Source organism: Oncorhynchus nerka, linkage group LG13 (assembly GCF_034236695.1).
Source record: "Oncorhynchus nerka isolate Pitt River linkage group LG13, Oner_Uvic_2.0, whole genome shotgun sequence".
NCBI lineage: Eukaryota > Metazoa > Chordata > Actinopteri > Salmoniformes > Salmonidae > Oncorhynchus > Oncorhynchus nerka.
Window position 1 is genome coordinate 29,186,802 of NC_088408.1, and position 17,754 is coordinate 29,204,555.

At 44.1% G+C, this 17,754-nt stretch overlaps 2 protein-coding genes across 2 annotated transcripts in view; both read left to right on the forward strand.

The window, feature by feature from the left end:
* Window positions 1-6,568, forward strand: part of LOC135574768 (uncharacterized) — a 6,998-nt gene extending 430 nt beyond the window's left edge. Inside the window, exons 2-5 of the mRNA XM_065026968.1 lie at window positions 2,278-2,456; window positions 2,868-3,538; window positions 3,689-3,827; window positions 5,564-6,568. Coding sequence (XP_064883040.1) covers window positions 2,278-2,456; window positions 2,868-3,538; window positions 3,689-3,827; window positions 5,564-6,568 — 1,994 coding nt within the window. The remainder of the gene's footprint in view (window positions 1-2,277; window positions 2,457-2,867; window positions 3,539-3,688; window positions 3,828-5,563) is intronic.
* Window positions 6,569-7,584: 1,016 nt separating this feature from the next.
* LOC115139304 (N-lysine methyltransferase SMYD2-A) overlaps window positions 7,585-17,754 on the forward strand; it is a 28,601-nt gene continuing 18,431 nt past the window's right edge. The window contains exon 1 of the mRNA XM_029676520.2: window positions 7,585-7,945. Coding sequence (XP_029532380.2) covers window positions 7,776-7,945 — 170 coding nt within the window. The 5' untranslated portion in view covers window positions 7,585-7,775. The remainder of the gene's footprint in view (window positions 7,946-17,754) is intronic.

Genomic DNA, 17,754 nt, shown 5'->3' on the forward strand with positions numbered 1-17,754 from the left:
GAATGGTGGGGGATGATAGACATTGTCTCAGTGAAGTCACTGGGTTCATCACAGTACATACGTGGGCTGGGCCTGAGGAAATAGGGGAAGATCTTCTGCTGTTGATTCTTGACATGCACGTATACATATGTCTTCACATAGACAAATGGTCAAGTGCAAATGCACACACAGGTCATGTAGACGTGTGCACACACATTTGTGGACAGACAGTCGCGCGCGCATGCATGCATGCGTACGTGCGGTGTATTTCAAATGTTTATTTTTTGCATTCTTTCAATTCCACCTAACAGGGTTTCCTTGAGAACTAAATCTACTTACGATTTATCGTTCCTTATCATCTCCCTTCATTCCAAATTATAATCCGGTTCATCTAATCCCTCTCTCCCTCCCTCTTTTTCAAATCATATTCATCAAGAGCATCCTCACTGACAGATCAAGAAATCACTGTTGGGGAGAGGTCTGAAGAGATACACTGTTTTTCTTCTGAAACAAATCAGATTCCTCTGATGTAATCAAGACGAGACGGCAGAGACCACGGCATAATCACTAAGGGACATGCCTGCCTTGCCTAGATATTATTCAAAATGGGGAGAAACAAGTCTTTAGATTGAAAGATTGAAAAAATGGAATTACAGTAAATCCGGGTAAAACTGGGGCAAGGTTGGCTAAAGCCCTCTGATACAGATGTGAGACAAATCTTCACCGTGTGTGTGTGTGTGCGCGTGTTTGTGTGTTTGCGTGCGCGCATGCGTGTGTGTGCGCGCACATACAAATAATGAAATATCATATTGTCTACAGAGCAAGGGGAGTGCAAAGAAATCTGCACAGCAGTTGAGCTGTGCAGAAACCATATTTTTTTCCCAATCTGAGTGGGATTCTTTTTTGTCTTAGTCCTGTGGCAACATAATCTACAGACAACTGCTACAATTGGATTAATTGTGAGATAATAACAGACACCATTAGTAGTAGTCATAGCAACGGATGATACACCTGATTCTATAGTGCAGTCATGATGCACTATGCAACTGTGATGTTTATGTCAGTAGTTATAACACAAAATAATATTGTGTGTCCAAGATAACATTCACCTTGGGGACAATTAAGATGATCATCCTATATTTTGTCATGTCATATAGCAGACTATATTCTGTGGCAAATGTAAGATGATTAATGATTGAGGCACTGAGTCAACTTCCTCTGATGACATTGCAGACTATCGGTGAGGTCTGTCCACACAGTTATCGCTTACAATGAAACACCACAAGAGGGCAGTGAGTGCATGATAAATGGGTTACATTAATCCAGACTAAGTGACAGGATGACATCTGTCTGTCGACAGAAAGAGGCGTATATGTGGGTAAGGAAAGAGAAGCTCTAACTCACTCTCTCTCTCTCTTAAGGTCAAGAGGTCACACAAATAGGAATAGTTGTGAACCAGGCTATCCACAGAGCTGTTGCCATAGAATTACATATAGAATTCAATAGGATCTCTGTGGCTGTTGCTCTGCTAATATAATACTGTGGTTTTACTTCAGTGCATTCTTCATAACCACCAGTAGATGGACCTAGTTGGCCCTGTGAGAACGTAAAGAAACAGCTATCTTCTGCTGCTTCTGTCTTGTCATGTTTTATGTTTGTTGGAGCAAATGCCCAGAGAATAAACTGTTTGATGGAGCAGAACACTTTGCATAAGTGGTACATTTACCACCAGCTTTCTCCAATGCAGATCATTCTTTGATCTGTGAGAACCAACAGATGTAATCAATAATGGAGACAGCCACTTAATAAATTGAAAGAAAATATTCCCATGGCCACACCCATATCTGAACCTATAACCAATGTTGGGGAAGACACTCTGAAAAGATATTATTACAGGTCAGGAAATGTGCAGTATGGTTACAGGCATCCTCAGTCAAAGGGATGAGACCTCTATGGCAGGAGCAGACTGGTTCTCATCTTACCTAAAGCGACACCCTACCTACTCCAGTAGGAGTTCTGAAGCAACCAGTCTGTCGCGGGCCACATGTTTCAACAGAACAAATGTGGTAGAGTTTTTCAGCAAACTAGGAGAGGTGATAAATAAATAAAGCTTTGATGCCAATGACATGGAATGTTGATGAGACAGGAAGAACCACAGCACAAACACCTGATAGAGTGGTTGTGAAACAGGGCACCAAACAAGTTGGAGCAATAGCATAAGCAGAAAGTACACTAGTGTCAATGGCATGTGCTATAAATGCAATATGAAACTCAATCCCCCAAACGTATGTTTTCCAGCTGCCTTCCAGGCCTCCTCTCCAGCTGCCTTCCAGGCCTCCTCTGCAGCTGCCTTCCAGGCCTCCTCTCCAGCTGCCTTCCAGGCCACCTTTAAACCTGACTTCCAGGCCACCTCTCCATCTGCCTTCCAGCACATCTCTCCAGCTGCCTTCCAGGCCACCTCTCCAGCTGCCTTCCAGGCCACCTCTCCATCTGCCTTCCAGCACAAATATCCAGCTGCCTTCTAGGCCAACTCTCCAGCTGCCATCCAGTACACCTCTCCAACTGTCTTCCAGCACACCTCTCCAGCTGCCTTCCAGGCCACCTCTCCATCTGCCTTCCAGCACAAATATCCAACTGCCTTCTAGGCCATCTCTCCAGCTACCTCCCAGTAAACCTCTGCAGATAGCCTGGTTCCTCTCTAGGTTTCTTCCTAGGTTTTGGCCTTTCTAGGGAGTTTTTCCTAGCCACTGTGCTTCTACACCTGCATTGCTTGCTGTTTGAGGTTTTAAGCTGGGTTTCTGTACGGCACTTTGAGATATCAGCTGATGTACGAAGGGCTACATAAATACATTTGATTTGATCTGATTTGATTTGCAGTTGCCTTCCAGTACACCTATCCAGCTGCCTCCCAGGCCATCTCTCCAACTGACTCCCAGTACACCTCTCCAACCGCCTTCCAGTACACCTCTCCAGCTGCCTCCCAGGCCATCTCTCCAACTGACTCCCAGTACACCTCTCCAGCCGCCTTCCAGTACACCCCTCCATCTGCCTTCCAGCACACCTCTCCAACCGTCTTCCAGTACACCTCTCCATCTGCCTTTCAGTACACCTCTCCAGCTGCCTCCCAGGCCATCTCTCCAACTGACTCCCAGTACACCTCTCCAACCGCCTTCCAGTACACCTCTCCATCTGCCTTCCAGCACACCTCTCCAACCGCCTTCCAGGCCACCTCTCCAGCTGCCTTCCTGGCCTCCTCTCCAGCTGCCTTCCAGGACACCTCTAAAGCTGACTTCCATGCCACCTCTCCATTTGCCTTCCAGCACATCTCTCCAGCTGCCTTCCAGGCGTCCTCTCCAGCTGCCTTCCAGGCCTCCACTCCAGCTGCCTTCCAGGCCACCTCTAAAGCTGACTTCCAGGCCACCTCTCCATCTGCCTTCCATTACACCTCTCCAACTGTCTTCCAGCACACCTCTCCAGCTGCCTCCCAGGCCATCTCTCCAACTGACTCCCAGTACACCTCTTCAGCTGCCTTCCAGTACACCTCTCCAGCTGCCTTCCAGTACACCTCTCCAGCTGCCTAGCAGTACACCTCTCCAGCTGCCTTACAGTACACCTCTCCAGCTGCCTTGCAGTACACCTCTCCAGCTGCCTAGCAGTACACCTCTCCAGTTGCCTCCCAGGCCATCTCTCCAACTGCCTCCCAGCACAGCTCTCCAGCTGTCATTCAGGCCACCTCTTCAGCTGCCTTCCAGTCCATCTCTCCAGCTGCCTTCAAGGCCACCTCTCCAGCTGACATCCAGGCCACCTCTCCAGCTACCTTCCAGGCCAACACTCCAACTGCCTTTCAGGCCTTCTCTCCAGCTGCCTAGCAGTACACCTCTCCAGCTGCCTTCCAGTACACCTCTCCAGCTGCCTAGCAGTACACCTCTCCAGTTGCCTCCCAGGCCATCTCTCCAAATGCCTCCCAGCACAGCTCTCCAGCTGTCTTTCAGGCCATCTCTTCAACTGCCTTCAAGGCCACCTCTCCAGCTGACATCCAGGCCAAAACTCCAGCAACCTTCCAGTACACCTCTCCATCTGCCTTCCAGCCCACCTCTCCAGCTGCCTTTTTCATTTTTCCGCTGTCCCGGTAAATCCCACGAGAGGGCGAATTAACTCATATTGCAAATGTACAAAACATCACCAATCACGACGTGGCCTTTTCTCCTAAACGGAAAAGACTTCGAAGACGAAACTTGGTGAGCATAGGTTTGGCATAATGGGCAGTTGGCCCCGAGCAAGATGGCATCCAGGCCTCTACAGTTTTTGAGTTATGGCCATTTTTCTGGGATTAAAGGTCAAAAATGAAAATAGAGCAATAATTTTTCCGCTTCACATCAAAGTAAATTAACCTAAGGTTTCAATAAAAAAAAGAACCAGCCATTTATCTATCATAATTTAAGACAAATCGTACAATGTCAAATTGGTGATGTTCAAAAAAAGGTGTTTAAAAAAAAAAGTTACAGATCCAGTTGCAGCGTGTTCAGACGAATCTTTTTGAATTGTGTTTCCGAGCTATGCGAAATTTCGATGTGATTTTCTGTGATTTTCTGAAATAACACACACACATTCAACCCTCTGTAAATAACTTAGTTTTTAACATAAAAGACTTAAAACTCAAAATTCTATAAGTGCCTACCCAAAAGACTTCACTTTCAGCTTCCTGTGTAAACCGGAAGTGCCTTAAAATGGTGTCATAGGTGCTGTTTTGAAGGTTTAAAAAGGTCTGATCTTTTCAAAACTTCATGTGTTATTAGGCAACCCTCATGAACTGTAAATCAGTCATGTCTCCCAACAGATGTCAAATTTGCGCTGTGCATTTGCAATATGATTCAACAGTGAAAAAACATCACCAAATGGACATGATTAAATCAACACAACGAGCGATGGAGAGGAACCACTATCACTGCCCGGCCATCCCGAGTTCATCAGGCCAGTCAATTTTGCATTTCTGCAGTACTTTTGAGCATGACAAATTCGTGATGGTAAATGCCCATTGAAACATACTGCAAATGCATAGCTGTGCACCTGGCTATTGGAACGGGTTACCAGGAGAACATTTTTAAAATGGTTTTTAATGCCATTACTGGGTAGCAAGGGGTCCACGGTTGGGTAGGGAGCACCCCCCACCCGTGCCCATCCAATAGGGGGCGCCCCTTGTCATTTTGGACGTATTTCAAAATATCGTTAAAAAACAACAGTCCCACTCCTCCCTCACCATACATAACAAATAGACCATCTAGGTTGATTCATGGCTTAACATAGTGCTATATATCATTTTGGCAGTGTAAATGCTTTTTGGACATGGTTCACTGACTTTTGGGTGTGTAAACCGACTTCTATTGATCGCACATGGCAAATGGACATAACATCCTGATTTGGCACTTTCAAATAATCTCCAACTCACCTCTCCATCTGCCTTCCAGCCCACTCTCCAGTTGCCTTCCAGGCCACCTCTCCAGCTACCTTCCAGGCCATCTCTCCAACTGCCTTTCAGGCCACCTCTCCAGCTGCCTAGCAGCACACCTCTCCAGCTGCCTCCCAGGCCACCTCTCCCGCTGCCTTCCAGTACCTCTCTCCAGATGCCTTCCAGTACACCTCTCCAGCTGCCTTCCAATACACCTCTCCAGCTGACTTCCAGTACCTCTCTCCAGATGCCTTCCAGTACACCTCTCCAGCTGCCTTCCAATACACCTCTCCAGCTGCCTTCCAGTACATCTCTCCAGCTGCCTTCCAATACACCTCTCCAGCTGCCTTCCAATACACCTCTCCAGCTGCCTTCCAATACACCTCTCCAGCTGCCTTCCAATACACCTCTCCAGCTGCCTTCCGATACACCTCTCCAGCTGCCTTCCGATACACCTCTCCAGCTGCCTTCCAATACACCTCTCCAGCTGCCTTCCAATACATCTCTCCAGCTGACTTCCAGTACACCTCTCCAGCTGCCTTCCAGTACACCTCTCCAGCTGGCTTCCAATACACCTCTCCAGCTGCCTTCCAGTACCACTCTCCAGCTGCCTTCCAATACATCTCTCCAGCTGCCTTCCAATACACCTCTCCAGCTGCCTTCCAATACACCTCTCCAGCTGCCTTCCGATACACCTCTCCAGCTGCCTTCCAGTACCACTCTCCAGCTGCCTTCCAATACACCTCTCCAGCTGCCTTCCAATACACCTCTCCAGCTGCCTTCCAGTACCACTCTCCAGCTGCCTTCCAATACACCTCTCCAGCTGCTTTCCAATACACCTCTCCAGCTGCCTTCCGATACACCTCTCCAGCTGCCTTCCGATACACCTCTCCAGCTGCCTTCCCATACATCTCTCCAGCTGCCTTCCGATACACCTCTCCAGCTGCCTTCCGATACATCTCTCCAGCTGCCTTCCGATACACCTCTCCAGCTGCCTTCCGATACACCTCTCCAGCTGCCTTCCAATACACCTCTCCAGCTGCCTTCCAATACACCTCTCCAGCTGCCTTCCAATACACCTCTCCAGCTGCCTTCCAATACATCTCTCCATCTCATTCCAAGTCTGTACCCCAGGAACTGTGACTCTGATTAAGTGAACATGTCCAACATTCAGTCACACACACAGACAAACACACACACAGACACGCATGCACACACACACACACACACACACACACACACACACACACACACACACACACACACACACACACACACACACACACACACACACCACAGACGTTCAGATGATAAGCTTAGATTTTGTTTGTTTAAGAAAGACCATTTAGTAGAGGGTAAAATAATAAACGTGTTATTATTTCTGCCAAACAAAACGTAAAACATGGCAATGATGCTCTCATGGTCTAAATAAAGGCATTCAATAATTAGTTGCATGTCATAATTTATGCCCTTTTTTATGTTACAAGATCATCGGGTAAATTGTAACAATTCACTCCTTGTATTTAAGACAACACCATGCATTTGCAGTTTGATTTACATATACAATAACCACGTTATAAAGGACAGACGTAGGTTGTTTGTATCAAGTTTTGAAAACATTACCATAAACGATCTCTGAGAAACTGACGAAAAGGTGAAAAGTGTTAGAACCATCCCGGTCTTTCCTATGAACCTCCTGCCACATGAGGACCATGACGGTCATTTAAATCCTGCTAATATCTCAGCGCATGAAATAGATCATTGTTGATTTGTGACTCTGATACGTTTGATGTAAGGTTATTTAGAACTCTACCATCATCAGGATATGTCATGAGAATTCTGAAGAAAAAAAACTGAATGAAATTATTTTTATTAGTCTATCATTATTATTCATAATCAATGAAGACTAATATAATTTGTTCTATCCAGATTAGAATCAAATCATTAATACTTGTGTTAAATACACGACATATTTTACCCACTTCTCAGTCGGAATTTAAAATGTGTATTGCACATGATAGAAATGTGTCATCATATTCTTAACGACAATGAGTTGCACCGCGCCGCAGATCTATGTCCGGTGCCCAGAGAAGCTTATTTTGGGCGGACTTTATGACCCCTCCGGATTTCCGTGAGGGATGCGGTGATGATGTTACCATGTATGAACCGTTATTGGGGGCGGTGACGCTGTCGCTTTTATAGGAAAGGGGCACTAAAACCATACCGGTGTAATTCTAACGACAAGTAGGCAATTGCAGCGCCAAACGTGGGTTTATTGTAGCTGATTCTTGGTGAATAGTGGAATTCGGGAAGGAAGTTCTTTCGGCGGACCTACTGTATAAGCGACAGAATGAAGGAGAGCATTGAGGGAATTGAGAGGTTCGTCAGTCCGGGCAAAGGGCGAGGACTCCGGGTCACCAAACCCTTCAAAGTTGGGGAGCTTCTCTTCGCTAGTCTTCCATATACTTACGTCCTGACTGCCAGCGAGAGAGGCTCTAACTGTGAATTCTGCTTCACAAGGTAGGCTATCTATCACTCCACGGTGACAAGTGTCAACCACTTTTCTCATGATTCGTCATTTAGCCCATTTGTTTGATTGGTGTCATATGTTTTATTCCTCGCCATAACGGATGTATTTGACTGTGATTGTGTATCACAGGTGAGTTCATCACAGCAACCAGTGTGAGCTCACAATTGTCGCAAGAAGAGAAACAGTAATTAACGTTACTGGACTAACACTCCCACTTGTCTTTTCTTAGACTTTGCTGATAGCTGCTTTATTTAGTAAAAATGAGCTTGTTATGACTGTGATATGTGGTTTGCTCACCTAGCTAGCTACCTTAGGCCTACAGTTCATTCATTCAGTACATTCATCCTGTCACTCTTTATAAGAGCGTCTGCTTAATAGCTACAATGTAAATGTGTATAGCTGCAAGCAGCCATGCCCGGTTTCACATGATGACAGAAAAGGACAGGATCAGTTGGGTAACAAAGCAAGCATTCTATCATGTACTAACTGTTTTCTTTTATGTGCAATCATGAGTCTAAAACACTAAATCTGCAGTGTATCTGATATATGTTTCTTGAGGAGAAAATGATTGCAGATGATTTTGAGCATTAGCATATGCTTTACATGTTGAAATGAGTTGTTAATAGTTTCCTTGTTTTTTGAGATATCAATACTAAACCAAGTGAGGTTCATCTTAGGGATGTTCATGATAGTGATGTCAAGTGGATTTACAAAGGATTTAAATGGACATGTCAACTCTGATCTCCTGATTTAGCAATAACTCAGCCATCTCTTAACCAATCCCTTCAGTGCCTTGTATTCACGGAGGCCAAGGGAAGCCAGCCATCTCTTAACCAATCCCTTCAGTGCCTTGTATTCATGGAGGCCAAGGGAAGCCAGCCATCTCTTAACCAATCCCTTCAGTGCCTTGTATTCACGGAGGCCAAGGGAAGCCAGCCATCTCTTAACCAATCCCTTCAGTGCCTTGTATTCACGGAGGCCAAGGGAAGCCAGGCATCTCTTAACCAATCCCTTCAGTGCCTTGTATTCATGGAGGCCAAGGGAAGCCAGCCATCTCTTAACCAATCCCTTCAGTGCCTTGTATTCACGGAGGCCAAGGGAAGCCAGCCATCTCTTAACCAATCCCTTCAGTGCCTTGTATTCACGGAGGCCAAGGGAAGCCAGCCATCTCTTAACCAATCCCTTCAGTGCCTTGTATTCATGGAGGCCAAGGGAAGCCAGGCATCTCTTAACCAATCCCTTCAGTGCCTTGTATTCACGGAGGCCAAGGGAAGCCAGCCATCTCTTAACCAATCCCTTCAGTGCCTTGTATTCATGGAGGCCAAGGGAAGCCAGGCATCTCTTAACCAATCCCTTCAGTGCCTTGTATTCACGGAGGCCAAGGGAAGCCAGCCATCTCTTAACCAATCCCTTCAGTGCCTTGTATTCATGGAGGCCAAGGGAAGCCAGGCATCTCTTAACCAATCCCTTCAGTGCCTTGTATTCACGGAGGCCAAGGGAAGCCAGCCATCTCTTAACCAATCCCTTCAGTGCCTTGTATTCACGGAGGCCAAGGGAAGCCAGCCATCTCTTAACCAATCCCTTCAGTGCCTTGTATTCACGGAGGCCAAGGGAAGCCAGCCATCTCTTAACCAATCCCTTCAGTGCCTTGTATTCACGGAGGCCAAGGGAAGCCAGCCATCTCTTAACCAATCCCTTCAGTGCCTTGTATTCACGGAGGCCAAGGGAAGCCAGCCATCTCTTAACCAATCCCTTCAGTGCCTTGTATTCACGGAGGCCAAGGGAAGCCAGGCATCTCTTAACCAATCCCTTCAGTGCCTTGTATTCACGGAGGCCAAGGGAAGCCAGGCATCTCCCCAAAAAATGGAACAATAAAAACACATATATAAAATAATGCATCTTTCTTCTCTCTGTGATTCATCATTTTCCTTCAATTCGCAAGAGGCTGAATGTATCTCACAGGAGAAACCATCCTTGTGGTAACTCTCCAGTGTTATAAATCGATAGTTGATTAGTTTTCTTAAAATGTTGAAACATTAACTTGATTGACCATGCTCTAGATCATGTAACTGTTTATTAGCTTTTTTTTAAAGCAAAGAGATGTACCCTGGGTCTACATACCGAATTTGGTGATATTTAGACGTATAGTTAATGAAAATACATTTTTTCAAAGGGTTCAAAACATTTCCAAGATGGAGGAAAATCTATCCTGATGGACCTTATGAGTCCTTGAGACAAATTTGTTTATCATGAGGAAAGACACCTACATAAAAATGTTCTCTATGTCCAATGAGGGGGCGGATATGAAGGTTTAAGTGAGACTGTTTATAACAGCGCCACTTATAGGCCAAATGGTGACATTATTTTTGACCAAGTTACTCATGGCCTGTAGTTTCTGTGCCAAATTCTTAAAGTTATCATTCTCGCCAAGGCTTTCGACTCTGTCAATCACCATATTCTTATCGGCAGACTCAATAGCCTCGGTTTCTCGGATGACTGCCTTGCCTGGTTCACCAATTACTTTGCAGACAGAGTTCAGTGTGTCAAATCGGAGGGCATGCTGTCCGGTCCTCTGGCAGTCTCTATGGGGGTGCCACAGGGTTCAATTCTCGGGCCGACTCTTTTCTCTGTATATATCAATGATGTTGCTCTTGCTGCGGGCGATTCCCTGATCCACCTCTACGCAGACGACACCATTCTATACACTTTCGGCCCGTCATTGGACACTGTGCTATCTAACCTCCAAACGAGCTTCAATGCCATACAGCACTCCTTCCGTGGCCTCCAACTGCTCTTAAACGCGAGTAAAACCAAATGCATGCTTTTCAACCGATCGCTGCCTGCACCCGCATGCCCGACTAGCATCACCACCCTGGATGGTTCCGACCTTGAATATGTGGACATCTATAAGTACCTAGGTGTCTGGCTAGACTGCAAACTCTCCTTCCAGACTCACATCAAACATCTCCAATCGAAAATCAAATCAAGAGTCGGCTTTCTATTCCGCAACAAAGCCTCCTTCACTCACGCCGCCAAGCTTACCCTAGTAAAACGGACTATCCTACCGATCCTCGATTTCGGCGATGTCATCTACAAAATGGCTTCCAACACTCTACTCAGCAAACTGGATGCAGTCTATCATAGTGCCATCCGTTTTGTCACCAAAGCACCTTATACCACCCACCACTGCGACTTGTATGCTCTAGTCGGCTGGCCCTCGCTACATATTCGTCGCCAGACCCACTGGCTCCAGGTCATCTACAAGTCCATGCTAGGTAAAGCTCCGCCTTATCTCAGTTCACTGGTCACGATGGCAACACCCATCCGTAGCACACGCTCCAGCAGGTGTATCTCACTGATCATCCCTAAAGCCAACACCTCATTTGGCCGCCTTTCGTTCCAGTACTCTGCTGCCTGTGACTGGAATGAACTGCAAAAATCGCTGAAGTTGGAGACTTTTATCTCCCTCACCAACTTCAAACATCAGCTATCCGAGCAGCTAACCGATCGCTGCAGCTGTACATAGTCTATTGGTAAATAGCCCACCCATTTTCACCTACCTCATCCCCATACTGTTTTTATACTGTTTTTTAAATTTTTTTATTTACTTTTCTGCTCTTTTGCACACCAATATCTCTACCTGTACATGACCATCTGATCATTTATCACCCCAGTGTTAATCTGCAAAATTGTATTATTCGCCTACCTCCTCATGCCTTTTGCACACATTGTATATAGACTGCCCATTTTTTTTCTACTGTGTTATTGACTTGTTAATTGCTTACTCCATGTGTAACTCTATGTTGTCTGTTCACACTGCTATGCTTTATCTTGGCCAGGTCGCAGTTGCAAATGAGAACTTGTTCTCAACTAGCCTACCTGGTTAAATAAAGGTGAAATAAAAAAATAAAATAAATAAATATGCTGGAGTTATTTGACTATGTCAAGGATTTTTACAATGTAAGAGTAAAAGCTTAGCTTTGAACCCTTAATTAGTGGACTTGATATATTGGGAATTAAACAATGCACCATCATATTAAATGTTGCATTCTTGAAAAAAATGACCTTTTAATTTGAAGAATTATTGTAAATCTCTTGGATTTATTAAACACCTGCCATATGTGACTGAAATGACACTTACAAAAAAATATTGTTGTCTATCGACAATGACTAGTCATCGGGGTCTGACAACTTGGATGGAAAACTGCTGAGGAGAATAGCGGACGATATTGCCACTCCTATTCGCCATATCTTCAATCTAAGCCTACTTGAAAGTATGTGACCTCAGGCCTGGAGGGAAGCAAAAGTCATTCCGCTACCCAAGAATAGTAAAGCCCCCTTTACTGGCTCAAATAGCCGACCAATCAGACTATTACCAACCCTTAGTAAACTTTTGGAAAAAATTGTGTTTGACCAGATACAATGCTGTTTTACAGTAAACAAATTGACAACAGGCTTTCAGCATGATTATAGAGAAGGACATTCAACAAGCACAGCACTGAGAGAAATTGATGATAAAAAGATTGTGGGGGCTGTATTGTTAGACTTCAGTGTGGCTTTTGACATTATCGATCATAGTCTCCTGCTGTAAAAACGTATGTGTTATGGCTTTACACCGCCTGCTATATTGTGGATAAAAAGTTACCTGTCTAACAGAACACACAGGGTGTCCTTTAATGGAAATCTCTCCAACATGTTTTATTTATTTATTTTATTTAACCTTTATTTAACTAGGCAAGTCAACATAATCCAGTGTCTTGACGTGGCCCTTTCTGGGTATAGATCATGGCTTCCCACTCTCTCCTACACCCAGGTTCTGTTATCTCAGGTCGTAAATTCCTGGCAGAGACCCCCCCTGGCCATGCAGAAAGGGAGACACAGAGAGAAAAAAGGATTTTACATGGCAAACTCCTAAATTCTCAAAATGAGAATATGAAACAAAATGTCCACTTGTGAGAAAGGGGGGAATGAATGGTCCTTGGATACTTAAGGGACGGGTATGACGAGTGTGTTTCATTTGGTGACCTCAGAGAGGACAGGAAACACACATAACTACATCTCTGAATGTGTATATTTCTCAATTATGAGGTTTGCATCTAATTCTTCTATAAAATGAATGAGTAAAGATGAAACTATTTGTAAAATTATGTATTATGATATTAAATGTGAGATAATTCTATTTCCTTTCAAGTTGAACTAAGTCATTGGCCTGCCCCTGTGGGCACAGACATGATCAGGCATCATAGAACCACATGTTCTACTGTTACGAATAACTCTCCCCCCCTGAGGAAACCCTCTTGAGACCACCCTCTTGAGACCCTCTTGAGACCATGCATACCCCGGTGTCAGCTGAGGTGGCACAGGTTTGAGTACCAAGACTGAGCAAACCCACAGCTTGAGCTGTGATTGTGAATAGTTTAGACTAAGCAAACCCACAGCGTGAGTTGTGATTGCGAATAGTTATTGAAATCCTAACCATACCACGTGGAGAATTGGAATATGTGGACAACTACAAATACCTAGGTGTCTGGTTAGACTGTAAACTCTTCTTCCAGACTCACATCAAACATCTCCAATCCAAAGTTAAATCTAGAATTGGCTTCCTATTTCGCAACAAAGCATCCTTCACTCATGCTGCCAAATATACCTTTGTAAAACTGACCATCCGGGCCTCCCGGGTGGTGCAGTGGTTAAGGGCGCTGTACTGCAGCGCCAGCTGTGCCATCAGAGTCCCTGGGTTCGCGCCCAGGGTCTGTCGTAACCGGCCGCGACCGGGAGGTCCGTGGGGCGACGCACAATTGGCCTAGCGTCGTCCGGGTTAGGGAGGGCTTGGTCGGTAGGGATATCCTTGTTCATCGCGCACCAGCGACTCCTGTGGCGGGCCGGGCGCAATGCGCGCTAACCAAGGTTGCCGGGTGCACGGTGTAGCCTCCGACACATTGGTGCGGCTGGCTTCCGGGTTGGATGCGCTCTGTGTTAAGAAGCAGTACGGCTGGTTGGGTTGTGTATCGGAGGACGCATGACATTCAACCTTCGTCACTCCCGAGCCCGTACGGGAGTTGTAGCGATGAGACAAGATAGTAGCTACTACAATAATTGGATACCACGAAATTGGGGAGAAAAAGGGGTAAAATTTTAAAAAAAAAAATTAAAAAACTGACCATCCTACCAATCCTCGACTTTGGCGACGTCATTTACAAAATAGCCTCCAATTCCCTACTCAATAAATTGGATGCAGTCTATCACAGTGCCATCTGTTTTGTCACCAAAGCCCCATATACTACCCACCACTGCGACCTGTACGCTCTCGTTAGCTGACCCTCGCTTCATACTCGTCACCAAACTCACTGGCTCCAGGTCATCTACAAGACCCTGCTAGGTAAAGTCCCCCCTTACCTCAGCTCGCTGGTCACCATAGCAGCACCCACCTGTAGCACACGCTCCAGCAGGTACAGTATATCTCTCTGGTCACCTCCAAAACCAATTCTTCCTTTGAACACCTCTCCTTCCAGTTCTCTGCTGCCAATGACTGGAACGAACTACAAAAATCTCTGAAACTGTTAACACTTATCTCCCTCACTAGCTCTAAGTACCAGCTGTCAGAGCAGCTCAGAGATTACTGCACCTGTACATAGCCCATCTATAATTTAGCCCAAACAACTACCTCTTTCCCTACTGTATTTATTTATTTTGCTCCTTTGCACCCCATTATTTCTATCTCTATTTTGCACATTTTTCACTGCAAATCAACCATTCCAGTGTTTTACTTTTTTGCCTTTACCTCCCTTATCTCACCTCACTTGCTCACACTGTATATAGACCTATTTTTCTACTGTATTATTGACTGTATGTTTGTTTTACTCCATATGTAACTCTGTGTTGTTGTATGTGTCAAACTGCTTTGCTTTATCTTGGCCAGGTCGCAATTGTAAATGAGAACTTGTTCTCAACTTGCATACCTGGTTAAATAAAGGTGAAATAAAAAATAAAAAATTGGCTACACGGCTGGAAATGGTTAAACTCTGAGACTATCGATCCCGACAGAATAAGAGCAAATCTTAGATACTAATTGCTAGTCTGCAGCTATAAATTATGTAACCCTGGGATGCTATTACCGACAACCTCTGAAAGATGTATTGTATGAGAACATTTCTGAATGGTACTCTGAAGTATCCATTCTAACCAAGAAAGACTTTGATCTTCAGGGAACCAGAAAGAGAGAAAGAGATGCAGATGAACTGACTCTCCAGCAGATGGACTGACGATTCCAACAGAGATCACGATGACACCTGGGCGTAAATATATATTGATTGCAATTATTCCCAAATGAGTGAGCGTTCACGTGCAAAGGATTAGCATTTCAATTAATATAATTGTCAACTGTGTAGTGATCCCTCTTGTCTTTCCCACTCTCGCTCAGTCCACACTCACTTCCCTTTGTCCACCAAGCCGTCATATCGGCTTAGCTCACTAGGGAATCTTCCCTATCATTTGGTAGTAACAGATCTACTATTTGTTTGTTTAAGCATTTCTGTGATTATTTAGTTAGTTAGTAAATAAATGATTAAGACAATTTGTGTATGGATGATTCATAGTAAAGGCTGGGTTCGTGCAGATAACCAATAATTTACGACACTTGAAATGAGACTAACGTGAGGTAAAGAATAATTCATTAATTAGAAGACTAATTGATCAGATATTAAAATATCTGAAGAGTTATATTAGGAAAATTATAACTTTGTAATCTGAAGAATTTCCTTGGTACCCCGACTTCCTAGTTAATTACATTTACATAATTAGTTTAATCACGTAATAATAATTACAGAGAATTGATTTGATAAAATAACAGTTTTCACTTTTAATGATGCCAACGACACGACACCAGGTAGAATCAGGAATTCCCCAGGGCAGCTGTCTAGGCCCTTTACTTTTTTCAATCTTTACTAATGACATCCCACTGGCTTTGAGTAAAGCCAGTGTGTCCACTGTATGTATGCGGATGACTCAACACTATACACGTCAATTACCACAGCGACTGAAATGACTGCAACACTTAACAAAGAGCTGCATTTAGTTTCAGAATGGGTGGCAAGGAATATGTTAGTCCTACATATTTAAAAAAAACTTAAATCATTGTATTTGGGACAAGTCATTCACTAAACCCTAAACCTCAACTAAATCTTGTCATGAATAATGTGGTAATTGAGAAAGTTGAGGTGACTAAACTGCTTGGAGTAACCCTGCATTGTAAACTGGTCATGGTCAAAAAACATATGACAGTAGCTAAGATGGGGAGAAGTCTGTCCATAATACAGCTCTGCTCTGCCTTCTTAACAACACTATCAACAAGGCAGGTCCTACAGGCACCTGGACTACTGTTCAGTCGTATGGTCAGGTGCAACAAAGAGGGATTTATGACATTTACAATTGGCTCAGAACAGGGCAGCACGGCTGGCCCTTAGATGTACATGGAGAGTTAACATGAATAATATGTATGTCAATCTCTCATTGACAAAGTGGAGGAGATTGACTTCATCACTACTTGTTTTTGTAAGAAGTGTTGACAAGCTGAAAACAGCGAGCTGTCTGTTTAAACTGCTAGCACACAGCTCAGACACCTATGCATACCCCACAAGACATGCTACCAGAGGTCTCGTCACAATCCCCAAGTCCAGAACAGACTATGGGAGGCGCACAGTACTACATAGAGCCATGACTACATGGAACTCTATTCCACATCAGGTAACTGATGCAAGCAGTAGAATCAGATTTAAGACACTGATGAATATACACCTTATCAAACTTTCTTCTCAGCCTAGGTTGTGCGTTCTGCAAACAACGTGACCACTCCTACAATGACAACGGTAAGACTGTAATAATGATATACTGAATGCATTAACAGAAAGTACCATTACCAAACAAGCTTTGTAGATGAGAAATGATGGGAATTAACGGTACATGTACTAGTGAATCAGACACATGTCTTGTGTGCCATCATTTAAAAAAAAATATATTTGCTACTGATCGACTAAAAAAATCTTTGTCGACCAACAGCCTGTTGACCAATCGACCAGTCGACTAAATAGTGTCAGCGCTACTACACACATTCATATTGTAATATTATTGTATAGTGGTATACATTTTATATTGTAGATATGTAGTGGTGTAATAATATAATATTATATGATGTACTGTTTTATATTTTGTTTGATGTGTGATGTACAGTAAGTGCCTTAATGTGTTTGGACCCCAGGGAGTGTAGCTTCTGCCTTGGCATCAGCTAATGGAGATCCCTAATAAATACAAATACAACACCCTTACATAAAGATGTCAGATCTTAGTTTGAGACAGTTTGCTATAGCAGGAAAATAATCCCGCAGTATCAGGAAATGTGAATTATTATGTGGATTATAATGAACGGACATTGTTGTAGGTGTTGATACATTTTTCGTTAGGTCAAATCAAGTCTGATAATTCAAAGTGGAAATGACAAACTTTAGAATCCTTTTTAGAACTCAGACGCACTACAAGTCAAACACACTACTGTGCAGGAACATTCTCAGCAACAAAAGAGTGATAAGATTTAGATCCTACATCTGAATCACATATCCACCCAGGTCCACATGCCCCACTGTTTCTGCCTTAGATCTGTGATATCAGGATTGATTTATACATCATAGCCTTCTAATGAGTATTTGCCATATATTCAGACTGACAATATTGGCTTACACTACTCTGAATATGAATAGTTTATTTCCAAAACACTATATCCACCAATATTTCACACTTGTGTTTAAAA